This window comes from Mytilus californianus, unplaced genomic scaffold (assembly GCF_021869535.1).
Source record: "Mytilus californianus isolate M0D057914Y unplaced genomic scaffold, xbMytCali1.0.p SCAF_3, whole genome shotgun sequence".
Classification (NCBI taxonomy): domain Eukaryota; kingdom Metazoa; phylum Mollusca; class Bivalvia; order Mytilida; family Mytilidae; genus Mytilus; species Mytilus californianus.
Genome location: NW_026262679.1, coordinates 42,640,668 through 42,661,458, shown reverse-complemented (window position 1 = coordinate 42,661,458; position 20,791 = coordinate 42,640,668). Strand labels below are relative to the sequence as shown.

Genomic DNA, 20,791 nt, shown 5'->3' with positions numbered 1-20,791 from the left:
ACCTTTAAAGTTGGATACCGGTCATCTGTGAACAACTACTCAATCACATGATCTATTTTTTAGTTCATCTGCTTGAAGGTCAGTATGAGCTTTTGCTATCACTTGTCGTCTATCATCTGTAAGCTCAATCAAAACTACTGAAACAATTTGAATAAAGCAAGAAGTTGCAAGCATTGTCCTGCTAAGCATACCCCCATTCGTTATTCGAAGTATTTGAAAATAAGAAGTTTTGGCTGCTGACTAGATATGAAGACATTCTGTTCAGAAGCATGGGAGTAAAGTATCTCATAAATATTTTGGACAAAGGGTCGGATGACTGTGAGTGGGGGTAATAAGTTCACGTGTTTCATCCTGAGGGTGTCAAGATTAAAGTTATTTTTCTTTGACTCCATCAACAAACATGGCCCCAGTGTCGAAAAATGGAATCTGAAGGTAAAATGCATGTGTGATATGAAAACCATTATAGATAAGAAAATATAACAGGTGCAAAAATTATCAGAACATAATTATCTATATACTCTCTATTTGAACCCAAATTATCAGAAGATTCCATATAGGAATTATTAGCCTTAAATGACTATTTCTGAAAATTTTAGAATGTTTATACCCTGTCTACAATAGTAGGGGGCATTATGTTTTCTGGTCTCAGCTTTCATCCGTTATCCTGTTCATCTGTCTTGTATCATGTTCAAGTTTTTGGTTAAGGTAGTTTGTTTTAAAAGTACAGGGAAAATATGGTAGGTGCTCCACTGTATGGTTTATTTTATTTCTATGCGGCCGTATAATGGTTTGACGATGTCTCCGAAGACATTTGGTTTCCAAATAATGACAAGTATAAGTGTATAGATTTCTATGAAATTAAACCACAAGGTTCCATACCACAAAAGGAAGGTTGGGATTAAGTTTGGGGGTTATGGCCTAACTGTTACAGGTTAAAGGTGCCAAACCAATACTTTTCTAATACTTTGTATAAAGTGCTTATTTCTTGACCAATTTCGATGGGGTTCAGGAGCCTGTAGTTCAGTGGTTGTCGTTGGTTCATGTCTGTCATATTTGTTTTTAGTTAATTGTTTTGTTATAAATAAGGCCGTTTGTTTTCTCAATTGAATTGTTTCATATTTTTCATGTCAGGGCTTTTATAGCCGACTATACAGTATGGGTTTTTCTCATTATTGAAGGCTGTACGGTTGCCTATAATTGCTTACATCCACTTTATTTGAACTTTGGTGGATAGTTGTCTCATTTCAATCATACTTATCTCCTTACATATTGCCTTAAGGGCCTAGTGAGCTTTTCTCATCACTTGGCGTCCGTCATCGTCGTTAACTTTTTACATTTTGAACTTCTTCTAGAGAACCACTGAATGGAATGAAACCAAACATGGCATGAATGTTCCTTATGAGGTGCTGACCAAGTGTTGTTCTTTGTAGCTGATCCATCATCCAAGATGGCCACCAGCAGGGGACTTCGTTTAACATAGGACCCTATGGACAATACATACAAATGTCTTCTTTTAGGGAACCACTGAATGGAATGAAATAAAACATGGCATGAATGTTCCTTATGAGGTGCTGACCAAGTGTTGTAACTTTGTAGGCAATCAATCATCCAAGATGGCCGCCAGCGAGGACTTAGTTTAACATAGGACCCTATGGGAAATTCAAACAAATGCTTTCTTTTAGAGAACCACTGAATGGAATGAAACCAAACATGTCATGAATGTTCCTTATGAGGTGCTGGCCAAGTGTTGTTACTTTGTAGCCAATCAATCATCCAAGATGGCTGCCAGCGTGGAACTTAGTTTAACATAGGACCTAAGTGAAATACATACAAAAGTCTTCTAATAAAGAACCACTGAATGGAATGAAACCAAACATGGCATGAATGTTCCTTATGAGATGCTGACCAAGTGTTGTTACTTTGAAGCCAATCCATCATCCAAGATGGCTGCCAGTGGGGGACTTCGTTTAACATAGGACCCTACGGACAATACATACAAATGTCTTCTTTTAGAGAACCACTGAATGGAATGAAACCAAACATGGCATGAATGTTCCTTATGAGGTGCTGACCAAGTGTTGTTACTTTGTAGCTGATCCATCATCCAAGATGGCCGCCAGCGGGGGTCTTCATTTAACATAGGACCCTATGTATAATACATACAAATGTCTTCTTTTAGAGAACCACTGAATAGAATAAAACCAAACATGGCATGAATGTTCCTTATGAGGTGCTGACCAAGTGTTGTTACTTTGAAGCCGATCCATCATCCAAGATGGCTGCCAGCGGGGGACTTCGTTTAACCTAGGACCCTATGGGAAATACATACAAATGTCTTCTTTTAGAGAACCACTAAATGGAATGAAATAAAACATGGCATGAATGTTCCTTATGAGGTGCTGACCAAGTGTTGTAACTTTGTAGGCAATCAATCATCCAAGATGCCGCCAGCGGGGATTTAGTTTAACATAGGGCCCTATTGGAAATACATACAAATGTTTTCTTTTAGAGAACCACTAAATGGAATGAAACCAAACATGGCATGAATGTTCTAATGAGGTGCCTGCCAAGTGTTGTTACTTTGTAGCCAATCAATCATCCAAGATGGCCGCCAGCAGGGAACTAAGTTTAACAAAGGACCCTATGGACAATTCAAACAAATGTCTTCTTTTAGAGAACCACTGAATAGAATGAAACCAAACATGGCATGAATGTTCTTTATGAGGTGCTGACCAAGTGTTGTGACTTTGTAGCCAATCAATCATCCAAGATGGCTGCCAGCGTGGAACTTGTTTAACAAAGGACCCTATGTGAAATACATACAAAAGTCTTCTTTTGAAGAACCACTGAATGGAATGAAACCAAACATGGCATGAATGTTCCTTATGAGGTACTGACCAAGTGTTGTTTCTTTGTAGCCAATCAATCATCCAAGATGGGTGCCAGCGGGGAACTTAGTTTAATAAAGGACCCTATGGGAAATATATACAAATGTCTTCTAGAAAACCGCTTAATGGATTGAAACCAAACATGGTATAAATGTTTCTTTTGATGTGCTGACCAAGTGTTGTTACTTTATAGCTGATTTGTCATCCAAGATGGCTGGCAGCAGGGGGAGTAAGTTTAACATAGGACCATAACGGAAATACATACAAACGTTTTCTTCTAGAGAACCACTGAATAGAATGAAACCAAACATGGCATGAATGTTCCCAATGAGATGTTGACCAAGTGTTGTTACTTTGAAGCCAAACCATTATCCAAGATGGCCACCAGTAGGGGACTTAGTTTAACATAAGACCCTATGGGAAATACATACAAATGCTTCTTCTAGAGGAGCACTGATTGGAATGAAACCAAACATGGCATAAATGTTCCTTATGAGGTGCTGATGAAGACTACAATACATGTATCTTTATAGATTGAGATATACTGCAAAAATATCAAGAAAAGAAGATCTACACATAAGTCATCATGAACAAAATTGTCAAGTGACATCTTGTTGAAGTTGTTGTCCCCATAAAGTCATTTTCTACAATTTCAATGAATTTATTGGTAATTTCTGTAAACTTTACAAAAGTCTTCTGCTTTTGATTAAATTACGGGGCCAATATTAAACCAAATTTGGCCTAAATCATTATAAGGGTATCTGTTATGATTTTAATCTATTTTTACATGATTTCCAAAACCAAAGTAGAATCAGGTGAGCGACACAGGCTCTTGAGAGCCTCTAGTTAAATTAGTTCACATTGAGGTCCAAAGAGTCGAAAATTAGACTTCGTTTAATTTCATCAAAAATTTAATTATTGATATGCTGAATTAATATTTTAATTTTGGGCCCTGTTTTCAAATCGGTCCACATTAAGGTCCAAAGGGTCCAAAATTAAAATTTTGTTTGATTTCAACAATAATTGAATTCTTGGGGTTCTTTGATATGCTGAATCTAAACATGTATTCATATTTTTGATTTTGGGCCCAGTTTTTAAGTTGATGCAAATCGGGGTCCAAATTTAAACTTTGTTTGAATTCAACAAAAATTATATACTGGGTTCTTAGATATGCTGAATCTAACCGTGTATTTAGATTTTGGATTTTGGGCCCTGTTATCAAATTGGTCCACATTAAGGTCCAAATGGTCCAAAACTGAACTTTGTTTGATTTCATCAAAAATTGAATGCTTGGGGTTCTTTGATATGGTGAATCTAACCATGTATTTAGATTTTGGATATTGGATAATAGGTAAATGTCCTATTTCAAATGTTCAAGCTCTTAGACCACATTCATTCTGTGTCAGAAACCTATGCTGTGTCAAAGATTTAAAGATTTAATCACAATCCAAATCCAGAGCTGTATCAAGCTTGAATGTTGTGTCCACACTTTCCCCAACAGTTTGGGGTTCGACCTCTGCTGTCGTATCAAGCTGTGTCCTGCAGAACATTTTTTTCACATTTTCCATTTTAAATATTAGATGATCATCACTGTAATACAATGAATCCTTTAAGGGGACGACCATTTGATATTCTGGTGGGGGTCAGGAGGATTTGTTTTGGATCAGTCATTTATTTTTGTGAACTAGAAGAAGAGATTATCTATTTTCTGCACTGATGAAGCATGGTTTTTCATTTTCATTAAAACAAGGGACTGATTATTTATTTTCACAATTATATTTATAATATTTGAAAACACACAATTTAAATTTTTTTTTTTATTCCTACATAGATAATAAGTGTATAGTCAAATCATTATGTACCATTTAATCAGAATTAATCATCATCCTGTGGAAGTGAATCTTCTGAATTCCAAACTGCAGGTATTGCATACGTACAAGGTATTAAAGTGGGGCTGTAACTAAGCCTCTTTTTAAAGTTATGTTAAACATATTTGCCGAGCGGAGAGCGAGACAAAAAAATTTGGCGAAGGTTTTGGGAGCCGCTGAAGGCCACAAGAAGACAATATGTTGGTCTCAAAGCAAAATATATAGATTCAGTGTAAGACTTTTAGTTTATAGGGACAACATCAAAAGACCAATATGTAGGATAAAGCAACAAGTGTAATTCAGAAACTTAAGTATGTGGCTGCTTTTTTTTTGGTTTTTTTTAGTGTTTTGGCTTGCAGAAAATCTTTTTTATATACCTGTCAATTATGTGTTTTTGTTCTCAAATTAAGTTAAGAGGGCCCCGGGTTCATTATCATTGATATAACTATGTCAGGTAAGTTTTTATAACACATTTCAATTACAACTTGATGTAGTTCCTAACTGAGATACAATTTGAAATTCATGTAGTTTGTAAACTTAGATAAAAAGTCCTTAACTAAAATTAAACTCAAGTTTAAAAAAATTACTAAATTACAAATGGAATGCAACACTAAGAGAATAAAGAAGGGCAATCAATGAACAAAAGACAAACCCTGGAACAGATAAAACACAAAACGGCAAACATTATAGACAAATAACACTGAAAACTAAAATAAAATGTGAAACATGGATCATGAAAAACAAGGGCTGTATGCCAGAGGGTGAACAGAACTTGCTTCTTGCAAGGCATTCGAAGCAAAAACAATTTGATATGAAGACAAGCTTTTGTTATTTTGAAATTTCCTACCTGAGGCATTTGCCTCAATTTAGTTACAGCCCTATGACTTATGAAAGTGAGGTAAATGTTCCTGAGTTAATATACCTCTAGTTAAATGAAACCCATTTTCAGACATTTCAAGTACATTTATATTTATACATTGCATTATAAAAGATTTGGAAAGTGTTTCCCGAAAAAAATATGAAAAAAGACGAATTTTGTAGGAATCTGGTGCCATTTCATACTTTTGAATAGCATTTATAAAATGGCTTAAAAGACCTGCCGAGTTATTTATTTTCAATACATTGTAGGTCAGGTTATTTATTTTCAAACTACCACAGAACAAACCATTCATTTTTGTTATTATCAAGGCTGAGCTATTTATTTTCAAAATCCTCCTGCCCCCCCCCCCCCCCAGAATATCAAATGGTCGTCCCCTAAGTGCCTCTTAAACAAAACATTAGTATATTATGGTAAAAGATGGTTCAATACATAAAGTGAGTTTTATTTGGATATGAAAACACTACTTAAAATACATCTAGGTTCATTGTGTAGATGTACATGAGAAAAATCGTAAAAAATATCTTGAGTCAAAACAAAAGCAACTGAAGCTCATCACATTGTCTTTATCAAAATACATCAACTCAAATATGCTGACACCATATGTATATAAAGAAGTGCTGAAGATGATCTTTAACAAGGCTAGGCAATGTATTACATAAAAAAATGTTGACACAATAACAGTAACATAACAAATACAACAGCAAAAAAAAATTTTGCATCTGTTTTATTCCTGGCATAGCGCAGGCACAAATGAAAGCTGAAATAATTTATTCTATAAAATTCTATCTTCTTGGAATGTCACTAAATGAAGAAGAAAAATGCAGAATAAGCTTTTATTTATATGACTCGAGATATGACTGGGTACAATAAAATATTACATAAAGCTAGAGGTTCCAAGATGCCTGTATCACGTGACATCTGTAAACACTATAGATTAGTTTGTCTTTCAGATTTCAAAAAGGAAGGAGATTAAAGCCCCCCCCCCCCCCCGCAGTTAAATGCCTTGTCAGAGCTCGGAAAGGGGACTTGAACTATATGTCAGTATAAAAAGACCACATCGAACGGCATATCTAACAACAACCCACATGCAGTAAATTCCCTTTTGGAACCCAATGCTCTTTAAAAATAGGACTGGCAAACCCTATTCCTTTATGGTGGGCATTCTTCCAGAAATATTGCTTATAGTTATAATTAAAGAAAGATGATTTTTTTATGTCCTTTGCATTAATCCCACACAAAAAATTGGAAGTAAATCTTGTTTATGGTTACAGATAAAAATCATAAGTTTTCCAAATGTATTAAAAAAAAAGTGCAGCTTTACCCCACACAGCTGATCCAGTTTGGGATATTGGTTAAAACATTTCTAAAAATAATGCAAAAAACAAACAAACTTAAATGTATTATATGTTATTAGCAGCCATTTGAGCTCACTGTAATTGAATAAATATATGGAAAGTGGTGTGTCAATTGTATTTTCATTTATATACTATTAGTAAAGCTTACAACAGGAAAGAATCTGTCATATATGCATCTATAATGTCAAAAATCTGTACCAGCACATTAACCAGCCTTGAAATAATCATGCAGTAGATAATTTGCAAAGAGTTATTTCACATTTATAGGTGACAACAAGTGTAGAAGCTGAAAATGCTCAATGAATAACTGATTATGATTGAATTTTATGTCGAAAGTCTATAAGAATAAGGTGTATAACAGAAACATAACAATATCAAAAATTCATATTTGACGTAGATGATTTTATACAATCGTATTATGATCTATTATGATACCACAATATTTATAGATTATCGTTGGTTATCTCAACGAGATTGATTTTCTCGCTTGAGCCGGTACGGCGGCGAAAGCTAGAAAAGCAATCGAGTTCAGATGACCAATGATAATCTGTTTATCGCTATTTTACCTATGAAGACGTTGTTAATTTCTTTGACAACGGCACTGACGTGTTCCCTTAGTTTCTAGCGATAATTTTCATATCACTCGACTCCGATGAGAACGGAAATTATCAGTCAGCAAGATCAAAGGAAAAATTCGTAAAATAGCGATAAATATGATCTATTACTTATAGTATCTGAGGAACAGGCCTCATCGTGAAAACTTAACGTTGACAAATGAACCATGAAAGGTGAAGGTCAGATGAACCCTGACAGATGGACAATTTCACCTTGCAGTCATTTTATACAACGATTATAGTTGACCTATTTTTTTTTATAGCATCTGATAAACGACCATTTTCCCAGTATTTAACAAAATATATATAAACCAAATATATGTTGTCCAGTTACTGAGTACTATAACTATGTTATAATAGTCTCAATAATAACTAAACAAAAAAAACTTTGATTAAGAAAAATTTTCATGAAGTCGTCAATAAACCATGTAAACGATGGCAAGGACAATGGACACATGCCAGACAAGGATCTCAGACCACAAGATATTTGTATACTGATATTGATTATCTAGCTCTTCCACCATCTGGAATATGAAGCTTTATACAACGAGCTAACGTCGACGCAGTCAGATTATCATCCATATCTTTTGCATTACGCAACATTAGTTTCCAGCCGTGAGACCAAATGGGTCAAAGACTCAGATAACCAGTTTGCAATACTACGATTTCTTTAAATAAAAAGTTAGAAAACTGCAATGTTAAACAAACAAACTCGTAATAAATATACCCACAATCAGGAAGGCTGGTGGAAATTTGTCATATCTTCAAAAATTCTTAAAATGAGTATAAATGCCAGGTGCAAATCCTCAATTTATATTTAAACAATTGTGTAGTAGGAATATGGAGCTGACCATTGTAATTCAGTAATGTGAAAGAAAACTGAAGAAATGCAATACAGTGAGAGAGAGAAAATATATATCCGGCAAAGAGTACACACTCTATCGATCCACGGTACACAGTTACAGGCAAAAAGGTGAAAAAATACTTTTAGTTTCAATCAGCTGAGACATATTATATCATAAAACATCACCGCAAAAAAGGTGAAAACGAAATCAGCAAAGATTATTAAAAGGGAAGTTGAGCAATAGGTAAATGAGGCAGCAAGCGAACAAAACAACTCACCAAAATATAACGAGGTCAACATAAAATCTTCAGCCATCTTGTGTCTTTAAAGTATGTCAAGCTCTAAATTCAGTTGTTTCTAGTTTGAAAGGTTGTGAATTAATGAAACAGAAACCATCAAAAATCTGTTATCATCGCCAGTGACCAAATTCTCCAAATGAGTGAAATGACACAAAAAAAAACACTAATATTGGTTGCTGAACTTTATAGATATACAAATTATGTACATTATCGGAACATATAACATTTACTTGTACGAGCTTTAGCAACAGGGCGACAATCGATACTTTATGGTTTAGTTGTTAGAATCCAAAAAGTTGTCTCTGGTTTTTCAAAGAAATTGACATAGTTTAAGCGCGGACCGCGAAGAGCACAACAGAATAAACAGTCACACAAAAAGAAATATTCACATTACCGTTTGCTCAGTATGGAAGCGGAGTATCAGACAACTTTATTTGTACAAGTGCAAAAAAGCAAAATTTATTTGTGTACCTGTTATTTGTACAATAGTTGGCTGATTGCAGGATAAAGGTTTTTTTGTCTCGCCTGCGACAAAAGTCGCGGAAAGCGAGACATAGGGATTGCTTTTCCTGTCGCGCGGACGGCTGCGGCGGCGGAGGTCGTGTCAACAATTTTTTAAGTTTTCTGCTTAAGTTAGTTTGATAGGAACTACTTGTGATAGATCATTGATATTTAATATAAAGTTGCATTACTATCAGTACAGATCAGTTTGACGACTATTTCGAGGCCCTGCCCCGCTATGGTCCAGCAACTTTGAATTAATTAGCAATTTTCAATGTTAAGTTTTCTGCTTAAGTTAGATTGATAGGAACTACTTGTGATAGATCCTTGATATTTAATATGAAGTTGCATAATGATAATTTACTATCAGTACATATCAGTTTGACGACTATTTTGAGGCCCTGGCCCCTAGGACATGGTCCAGTGACTTTGATTTAGTAAGCAATTTTCGATGTTAAGTTTTCTGCTTGAGTCAGTTTGATAGGATCTACTTGTGATAGAGCAATGATATTTTGTATGAAGTTGCATTACTATCAATATATATCTGTTTGACGACTATTTTGAGGCCCTGTCCCTAGGTTATGGTCCAGTGACTTTGAATTAATAAGCAATTTTCAATGTTAAGTTTTCTGCCAAGTCAGTTTGATAAGAACTACTTGTGACAGATCAATGATATTTTGTGTAAAGTTGCATTACTGTCAGTACATCTCAGTTTGTCGACCATTTCTAGGCCCTGCCCACAAAATCATGGTCCAGCAACTTTGAATTAATAAGCAATGTTGCTGTCCATCAGATTGTCTTTTCTGAATTTTATGCGGACACTGAGGCGAGACATATCTCTGTGTCAACAGTTCATTTATATATAGCGACGTAATACATCGTACCAGAGACATAAAATACATTGTATTATATGTCTCTGATCGTACTATTTAAAAGCTTTTGATATTTTGATAATTAAATAGTGCATTAATTGGTCAATGATAGTGTGTGATATAGTCTGAGTAACCAGGATCACGATTACAAAATTTGGCTTAGGATTCAACATAATGTATATAAAATTTGCCACACTATGAGTCTCAATTGATCTTTTTCAAAACCGTCAATGCTAAATGAAATAAATTTCTTCATAGGTATAAATAATAAGCTCCAAATTTTTTTTCAAAACATGAGGATTTTGTGCAATTTTTAACACGACCGTAAAGCTCCAGAAAAACCGAAGATGGTTCCCACTTATATATACGACCCCAATTGTTTTGTAACCAAAAGGTGCAAATGCTTGTATTGAATTATTTCTGGATCGTGGGTTGCAGCCAAAGTTATCTACGCGGAAAAACTAGATAAATTATTTAAAGAAATGGACCAAAACTGACTATTGACATAAATAAGTCAAAATTTATGGGTCATAATATAAAAAGTGTAGTGTTGACTGAGTCCATTTAGCAGTAAAATACGAATTTCAGTTTTTAAATTCTAACTTTTTTCTTCATATTCTATTTCTTGATCGTGAAAAGGCTTTTTTCAAAGTTTCAAAACATTCCAAGAAGGTTTAACAAAGTGATTGATGTCTAAAAAATCTTATCCCAGAATGTATGTAAATGTTAACTGCAAAAGTACATCTATTAGTGAATTACTGAGTAAAAAAAAAGAATATTTTCAAGACGGAATTATATTTTTTTTTTCTATAAAGGTTCATAAAGTTCTACAAAGGTTTTTACAAATTTATCGATGTCTGAAAAACTTTAACCCCAGACTGTATCGTAATGTTAATTGCAAACAACAAACTAAGTCCTTTTATTAGTAAAATACGGAAAAATGTAAAAAAAAAAAAACACATAATATCAAAATGTTGCTCTTGATACTGTCTTTTGATCATTTTTAAAGCTTCTGTCCAAGATTCGTAAAATTCCATGAAGTTTCACATTTAGTTATTGATGCCCAAAACATCCATAGACTGAACCTAAATGTTGACGCCGCCAACGAATGTAGCTATCTAATGATAGTACAACTTACGTGGATCTAAGCAAGTATGGGTCACAGTGCGGCCTTCAACAATGAGAAAACCACTCACCGAATAGTCAGAAATAAAAGACCCCGTCTTGACAACATGTGAAATGTGGTATGCCCAAAAGAATTTATTTTGTATAACTTGTTAATTCACAACTGTTTCTATACGAAATTTGTAGTATTTTGGTCAAATAAAAAAAGCATCAAAATGTAAGGGCCAAGTTTAACCCCGGAGTTCATGAAACTCCTCTTTTCATTTTTATATTTAGAAAGCAACTGGAATATGTCGTCTAACCATCTGCATATTTGGTTAAAAGTATCTTTCAATTGTTGTTTCGTTTTATTCTAGATGAAGTTTTCTCATATTCTGTGATGCGTTTTACTATAAACTTTAAGTATAAAATTGAGAATGGAAATGGGGAATGTGTCAAAGAGACAACAACCCGACCAAAGAGCAGAAAACAGCCGAAGGTCACCAATGGGTCTTAATCCCGCACCCGGAGGCGGGCTTCAGCTGACCCCTAAACAAAAATGTGTCCTAGTTCAGTGAAAATGGACGTCATACTAAACTCCAAAACATATAAATGAACTAAAATTAAAAATCATACAAGACTAACAAAGGCCAGAGGCTCCTGACTTGGGACAGGCGCAAAAATGCGGCGGGGTTAAACATGTTTAGTGAGATCTCAACCCTCCCCCTATACCTCTAGCCAATGTAGAAAAAAAACAAACACACAGCAATACGCACAGTAAAACTCAGTTAAAAAGAAGTCCGAGTCCGATGTCAGAATAGATAACAAAAGAAACTAAGTAAAATGACAAGGAATACATCTGCAATAAGATGGACACATTTATTCCCCGTCCACTAAGACGAAATCTTGGCTAAAAAACGAACATAAATATTATCAAGCAGAAAAAAACCTAATAGGGTTAATCACAGGAACGAAGGAGTCTGGGGGGGACGGCAAATTTCCCCTTCCCAAACACACACTTGTTTTTGCCCAACTCCCCCCACACACGTTTTGCCAAACTTGAAAATGATTGAAATATAATATGATAAAAAATGAAAGAAGACACTGACTGACTTCTAGACTATTAGACTATAGATTTATCGGAAGAACATGTAATTAAATCAAGGAAATTGCACATCTCAGAAACTTTATAATGTATACAATTTTTTTAACAAGTAGAACAAAGTCCGCTTGATAACATTGCGTGGTATTGTAGCCGGACAGAGCAGAGAAATTTCACAAACTGTTTTTATTAATATAAAAATAAGGAGATGCGGTATAATTGCCAATGGAGACCAAAATGACGTAGATATAAGCAACTATATATATAGGTAACCGTATAGATAACAAGACTTCTTTAAAAAGGTTAGCAGATACAAGTTGAAAAATGTTGAAAGCAAACCGAACGACACGAAAATTCTATAGACACCGGGAGTTCAATATACGGTCTTTATTAATAGTCAAGTGTTTATATATTTCAGGACCTCCACAAAAAATGCTTTATTCCCAGCTTGTAGTAGATTTCAGGTGTTAAATTTTGCAGCGCACAAACCTTCGAAAAAATGCAGGTTCGAAAAGAAATGTTTGATGAGCATTAACCATTTGCCAGTACCTTTATAAAAATAAGGAGATGTGGTATGATTGCCAATGAGACAACTACCCCCCCCCCCCCCCCCGAGTTCAAATGAAGTAGATGTAAGCAATTATAGGCAATTGTACGGCCTTCAACAGTGAGAAAAACTCATATTAAGTACCATATAGTCGGCCCTGACATGAAAAATGTGAAACAATCCAAACTAGAAAACCTGCGGCCTAATTTATGAAAAAACAACTTACGAAAACAAATATGACAGACATCAATCTAATTAAAATATAGTTCTCTGATTTCGTGATACTCATATGTACGAGCACGCGAGTTAATATATAGGTCTGAATTACAATCAGATTGGTCAGACATGAACCAACGAACATCACTAAACTACAGGCCCATGACTTGGGACAGGCACAGACAGAATGTGACGGGGTTAAACATGTTTGTTTGTGAGAGCTCAACCCTCCCCTAACATTGGGCAGTGGTGTAACAGTACTACAGAAAAACAAACTGTAAAAATCAATAGCACTTGGCTTAACTCAAAAGATCGATATGAGGCACAAAAACAACTAACATAAAAAATATAGAAACAAAGCACCGAAGTAAGAGTACTCGCAGTAACTGAAAGCTAGTTCAAAGCCAGTTACAACTAGCTATTAGATGAATCATGTTCGCCCAGACTAAAGTATCAATCAGTTCACAGCGCTCAGCACTCCCCTAACATGGGACAGTGGTGTAACAGTATAACAGAAAAACAAACTGTAAAAATCAATAGCACTTGGCTTAACTCAAAAGGTCGATACGAGACACAAAAACAACTAACATAAAAAAAAATAGAAACAAAGCACCGAAATAAGAGTACTCGCAGTTACTGAAAGTTAGTTCAAAGCCAGTTACAACTATTAGATAAATCATGTTCGCCCAGACTAAAGTATCAATCAGTACACATCCAACGGATTAAGTGTAAATATACTGAAATAAGAATATGTGGTATGAGTGCCAATGAGACAACTCTCCATCCAGGTCACAATGTATAAAAAGTTAACAATTATAGGTCAAAGTACGGCCTTCAACACGAAGCAATGTATAAAAAGTTAACAATTATAGGTCAAAGTACGGCCTTCAAAACAGAGCCTTGACTCACATCGAACAGCAAGCTATTTGATGAAATTTGAAATGTATTTCATAGGAGTTATACAAATGGAACTAAACTGACATAAAAAAAAGTTTCTACAGAACCAATAACAAGTATGAACTTTAACCCTGGCAGCTGGAGACAAATCTGTATAACAACAGAAAGAACTATAACCCTTTGGCAGACAGAACAGTCCAATGATAAATACCTTTTACAGCCACAGTAAGTTTAAATAAAAAAAATTCAAGCATTGTCTACAGATATAGCCTGATAACCATGATGAGTTATATATGTTTTATCTATAGAAATAAGAAGATGTGGTATGAGTGACAATGAGACAACTCTCCATCCAAGTCACAATTGAATGTGTAAAAAGTAAACAATTATAGGTCAAAGACCGCCAAAGTACGGCCTTCAACACGGAGCCTTGGCTCACACCGAACAGCAAGCTATAAAGGGCCCCAAAATGACCAGTGTAAAACAATTCAAACAGGAAAACCAACGGTCTAATCTATATAAAAAACGAGAAAAGACGTCACTAACAGTCTGAGAAATGCATGACCTTGTGCCGCGTGAATGCCAAAACATAAATAAACAGAATCGCCAATATGTAGGATAATGAGTTCTCATTAACTGTACATCTATAGCAATATAAATTTAGATCAAGTTCTAGTTATGTTTTAATTTTTCCAAAACAAAAGCTATATGTTAGTACCAGAGACATATAATACATGTATTATATGTCTCTGTTAGTACCAATAAAAACAATATTTGAAAATTTTACTACTGTGTTAAATTGAAAACCTTTACGACTCAGTTTATTCAAAGGATCAATTAGTTTACACGGATCGTATCTAAGTTTATGGGCTTTTTAAACAAAATCACCATAAAAATTAGGATGTGATATCCCGTTTTTGATAAGAAATCTACAGATACAACCAAATTTCCTCACTAAATCTGTGTTTCTTTGAAAAAATTGGGTAATTGTTTAATTAATTTGTGGTAACGAAATTCCGGTCTTAATAATTTATCATTTACACATTGTCCATTGACTATACTTCGTACATTTTGGTGTGTTACTATAAGTTGTTTAACTGTGTGGTTTAAAGATATGAAAAATTGGCGGGAAATAGAAATTATTTATTTCATCATCTATATTTACCATGAATAATTCCCACTAGACTGACAAAAGAAACCCCCTCGCAGATAAAACCATTCTGTTCAAATAGGTAATACTCTTTACATGAGGGAAACCCCCATCTGTATAAATCAGATCTCGTGTATAAACTGAAACCGTGTTCTTCCGGGTCTTGTTTTAACAATGTAAACACAGAATTAGCCAGTAGATCGAAGTAGATAAAGATATCAGTTTTATTATATGCCATGGATAAATTAAAACGGATCCTGATAACACACCTGTTATCATGAAGTTGATGGTTTTCTAATCCTTGGAGTCGTTTGTTCTGCAACTTCTGGGAGTGAAATAAATTGAAACTGGTAGGATTTAAAAAAAATCAAGACTTTATATATTATATATAATATGTTGTATGTTGTTTTGTATATATACTATTTGTACATATTTGTACATGTATATACGTTCTGATTTTATTTAAATCCATCCACCTACTTATATGTACACTCAACATGTGTTTTTATTAAATTTTTAGTGTATATATAGTACAAGAGACATATATATAATGTATTTTCTGGTAGCACCTATCTGTCATAATCAAACTTTTTTATTTGTATGACATGTACAATTTTTTGTAACATAATGTACAGTTTGAATTAAAAAAAAAAGGCTGATTACCTTTAAAATTAGTTAACACATTAGTTTTACATAGACATTTTTCATTTGAAGGTTCACGTGGACCCTTTGGCTAAAATGGCTTCGTTTTCACCTCAAAATTTAATCTAGTACAGACAAACCTGTGTATCTGGAAAAGTTCTAGGGCATAGTATGCCCTAGATAAATAAAATTCAAATGCATTTCATGTTTTAGAAAATAAAAAACTAAACTGGATTTTGTTGTGCACTTTACCATGTTTACAACTGGATTTTGTTGTGCACTTTTTTCGTCTCTGCAGAAGATGATAAAATTAACAAACAGTTGGAGTTTCACTTGATATGGTCCACTCAGTGACACAGTTTAAATCTACAATTATTGTCGGGTATCTATTGTCCCTCTATTCACGTCGATAAATACAGTTTACTCCAATTATTACCTATGGGGAAGTTGATCTCAAACTTCTTTCCCAACTTTGTTTATTTTGGTACTTTCTGTTTTATTCAAGTTACAAGACTAAGTGTACATAGTCTCAGCGTCCTTATGATGAGTTAATACTCCCAAATATTACTTGAGGAAAACACATGAAACTGAACTGAATTGATCTTTAAGCTCTTATATTTAATTAAGCAGTGGGCCAGAGATTTTGTCCACCAAATAACTTGAACAGCCATTTGGTTACTTCATTTTATGAGTGTATACAAAAAGATTAGTAAAAAAAAATTCTTTAAGGAAAAAGAAAATGTGAATAACTTAATTTCTAGTGCAAACATGACAAACAAAGGATACTGGGATTTTCCAAAAAAATTGGACTAAGGGGGTATTCAAAGGGGAAGGAGTTGACTGAACCACACCCCCTTATTTAGCAAAATTATTAAATTACTACTACTCTGTACAAGCTAGTGATCTTAATTAAGGTTCCCTAAACCGTTTCCATGATTTGTTGGCTGAGCCAAACTTTAGAATCTGCATACATAAAACAGACTACAACAACCACTAACACTTCTCCAGAAAATACATACAATGACAAACAACTACCAACACATGGTTCAGATAGCCGGACTTGTACAAATATGGTTTGGTAAAACCAGTTTACAAGTCTGGAAGTGTATTTGAACTAAATCAGTATACCACAGCTACATGTATAGCCCTTGTTGACAGATATATATAAACTTTTCCAACTTTAGATATATTTGTATCATTTTATCAATGTTAATAAGCTCTATTTATAACATTCCAATAAAAAGTACATGTACAAAAAAAATGTAGGGTCAGAAATGCTGTCTTAATATTATTTTTTAAAGATTTAAACATACTTTCAAACATGATAAAGACAATAGAGTTAAATTCCAACTTGAGTAAGCCTTCACCAAAGTTTTTAAAATTTCAAAAGTATTCTTAGGGACCACCAAACTCTGATCAAGTTTAAATTTGACTAATAAAATTTAATTAAATATCTTTCCTGAGTTATGCCCCTTGATATATTTTAGAAAATATCAAAGTTTTTGGTTTCCAGACAATAACATGAGTAATATATATTTAAGCCTCCACTAAATTAACTGAAGTTTGTCAGTGTTCCTAGGGAACAGAAAAAACAGATGAAGTTTGAATTTGACTAATTTCACATTGGTCTTTCAAGAGTTAAGTCCCTTGATAAAGTGGAAAATAACAAAATTTTGGGTTTCCAGACAGTAACAAACCTCCAACAAATCAACTGAAAATGGTTAATGTTGTTAAGAACTCGATAAAACAGAAAATAGCTATTTTATTGGTTTCAAAACATAAACTTAAGAAGGCATCTACTTAATTATTTAAAATGTTGTTATGAACGATTAAACATAGATCCAGTTTGAATTTTACTAATTTCACTTTTGATTTTCAAGATTATCCCCCTTGATAAAGCGCTATAAAGCAGGAACTAGACACATTTTTGTTTTCCTTGTATACCAAATACTTTGAAATTTCAAAAATATTATTAGGGACCTCTTAATACAGTTCCAGTTCAAATTTGAATGATTTCACTTTTATGTTTCCAGAGAAATGTTCCTTGATAAAGTGGAAAATAGCCATTTTTTGTTTGTTTCTGCAGAATCTATTAGTATTAAAGTAAGCTTTATCAAATCTATTGAAATTTGTCCACCACAGAATCTTTTTGAATTTGACTGATTTACTTTTGTCTTTCAAGAGTTATGGCGCTTGATGTAGCAGAAAATAGCCTAATTTTTGTATTCCAGATAATAACTTTAGGAGGCCTTCATCAAATCATTTGTAATTTGGGAATGTTTTAAGGGTTTGCTGAACATAGGTGCTGTTCAAAGTTGTCGCTTTTTTCTCAGGAACTTAAAATCAAAGATTCCTGAAATTTGGTATCAGGCTTTCAGTGAGCAGGTTATACAATACTGTGTGATACATCTTCAGATTCATAGCTTTTCAACTGCTCTGTATATTTTGAAGTGAACTCTGACCTCATAAAATAAATACTGTAAAATCAAATTAAAATCTTAACGAAAAATAATTTATAAAGAACAGTAGTTTCCCAGAATGAAAACCACAAAAAAATAACCCTCATGGAATTAATCATTTCTATGAATAAAAATATGAAAATTCAATTTTTCTTATAACTAAGTTCATATGTATACCAAATTAAATTTCAAAATATAAAATTACAGAAAACTGATGCAGGAAAATATTTTTAACATCATCTAAATTAAATTTATTACTTCCAACAAACTTGCTCTACCAGAATTTTATCATATATTTTTCAGAGTAACACTTAACAATATACAAAGCAGTAAGTTATGATTCTAACTATGATTAGCAATAATTTACATTTTCTTGTATTAGAATAATTTTGGTATAATTGGCAGACATTTGATATGTTTATATATATTTTTGTTTTTCACATGTTTGTAGAAAATCTTAGGACCACACTATAATTATACAGGCTGATATACATGATATACCAGTTATTATAAAAAAAATCCCTAAAAACTAAACATTTTACTTAATTAAAAAAAATCATATACTTTTTATGATAACTTAATTGCTGATGTGTAAATAGCGGACACATAAAATAATTAGGACATTCATTATGTGTTGAATAATTAGGACATGCACAATGCACTTTTAAATGTGAAACTAATTAAGGCTAAAAATTACAAAGAAAATTCCCCGTTTTATGTGGGTGAAAGGATTTAAATCTATCTTTGAATAAAGTACTTCAACTGTTAGGTATGTGTATTTAACTCATCCAGGAAGTATATATGTCTTCCTACAATGTACACACATACCACATTGATTTCTGTTAATAGCTGTTATAAAAAGGTCATTTTGAACATATAAAACCTGTGCATGTGGTTGTTAAAATATTAATTTATAGAAAGAATGTAAATGACAGCTCTATGTATTGAGGTTAACTTTTTACTCTTTGCAAAGGAATAAATTGTGTTATGTGAATCAACATTATCATAACATCTTAGGAACATGTGGTTTATATAGACACAGTTTTCAAGTTTTCAAGTTCAAGTTTGCAGATGCATGGATCTTGTTTCTTATAGAGAAATTCTTTTAGGACAGCATCTGAAAATGAAAACACTGTTCAGACTATGGAATTTAAAAGCAATCAAGGAATTATATAAGCAGTTTTGTTTGTTTGAAAAATAAATTGTTTATTGAGTAATATACTGGTATATAGACATTGAAATAGTTAAAAAGTGTATAATGAAATGTGATCTACATGTGTATTAAAACAGACAGATGTTCATGTATTGAAAGACTCTTTCACGGTTTTATATATAATACCATAATTACTAATGAAGTGACTAGTTGACCTAATCTACAAAGACTTGGCCTGACAATGTGAACTTTTAATTTGACTTTGACTTAAGATATGCCTGGGATATATGTGTAATCAGTTGACATAAACACCACTGATAATATTTTATGATATTTAATTTTTGATAAAATATTAACAAGACATAAAATGTCTGACCAACCATTGGGTGGTGTGTTGAAAGGAAAGTAGATTCATCCTCTATTAGCAAACAGGTTTGAATAACATTTGCATGCAGGATCAACTCATTATGTTTGTAATCTAGTTAAATAATTGCATGATAAACTTTCTCTGAAGTGGCGAAGGACATTTTGCATGTTTTGGTTGAAGTGAGAAATTTCTTTAAAGTTGTAAATTTTTATGTATATTTTTACTGAATTACCCAAAAGAAAATGGCTAGATATGCAGAATTTACTAAAAGAGCAAGTCAGTGGATCTACGGTATGTTAAGTTATTATCTGAGGGTGGTATATTCTCTTTGTTTTTAAAATAGATAAAAAAAAATATCGGTTTAACTATTATGATGTTTATATGATATAAAAACAATTTGACTTTATTTTGAAGACATCGATCAGTTTCGGAAACCTTATGCACTCTAAAAAAATTAATGCAGAAGTATAAAAGTAAATATATATGTATTGATCCATGTAGCATGTGTAGATTTTTACCAGATTTGTACTAGCTTGCATGTGTAACACAACGGGTGCTTATGTGGAGTAGGTATTGAGCACATAAGTTCACCCCGGTTTTTGATGGGGTTCATGTTGCTGAGGCCGTCTGCAGTTTTCTATCTATGTTTTGTTGACTTGTTTGTCTTTTCCTCGTTTTTTTTTTTTTTTGCCATGTTGTTATTTTCTCTTTCACTTATGCATTTGAATATCCCCTTGGTTACTTTCCATCTCTTTTTTACTGAAATGTTCAGGAATTTAAAAGATTTAATAAACAATGCATGATTTTGTCATTGAAATATTGATATTTTAATTTTTTTTTAATTTTCTGTAAATATAAACTATTAGATTGTTTTGGTTCATTTTGAAATGTAAAATTTATTTGCTTTGTTATACTAGCAAAGAAAACCAGAATAAATGACCTCATTTGACATTTTCATTTCCTGAAAGTAGGTTATAATGTAGTGTTAAAAGATACTTTATATATAAAATATATATAATATTGAAATTTAAAG

The 20,791-nt window shown here is 33.2% G+C and overlaps 1 protein-coding gene across 4 annotated transcripts in view; it reads left to right on the top strand.

Annotated features, from left to right (window-relative positions):
* LOC127734601 (leucine-rich repeat serine/threonine-protein kinase 1-like) overlaps nt 1-20,791 on the top strand; it is a 107,557-nt gene that overhangs the window by 17,997 nt on the left and 68,769 nt on the right. Inside the window, exon 1 of one of the 4 annotated variants that reach the window (XM_052244554.1) lies at nt 15,284-15,487. The exons of 1 other annotated variant lie outside the window; for it this stretch is intronic. Coding sequence is in view for 2 of the 3 variants with exons in the window: in XM_052244552.1 (XP_052100512.1) it covers nt 20,001-20,049 (49 nt within the window). In the remaining variant the exon portion in view is untranslated. Of the gene's footprint in view, nt 1-15,283; nt 15,488-19,002; nt 20,050-20,791 lie in introns of those variants that run through there. 2 more of the 4 variants (XM_052244552.1, XM_052244553.1) reach the window with 2 other exon arrangements.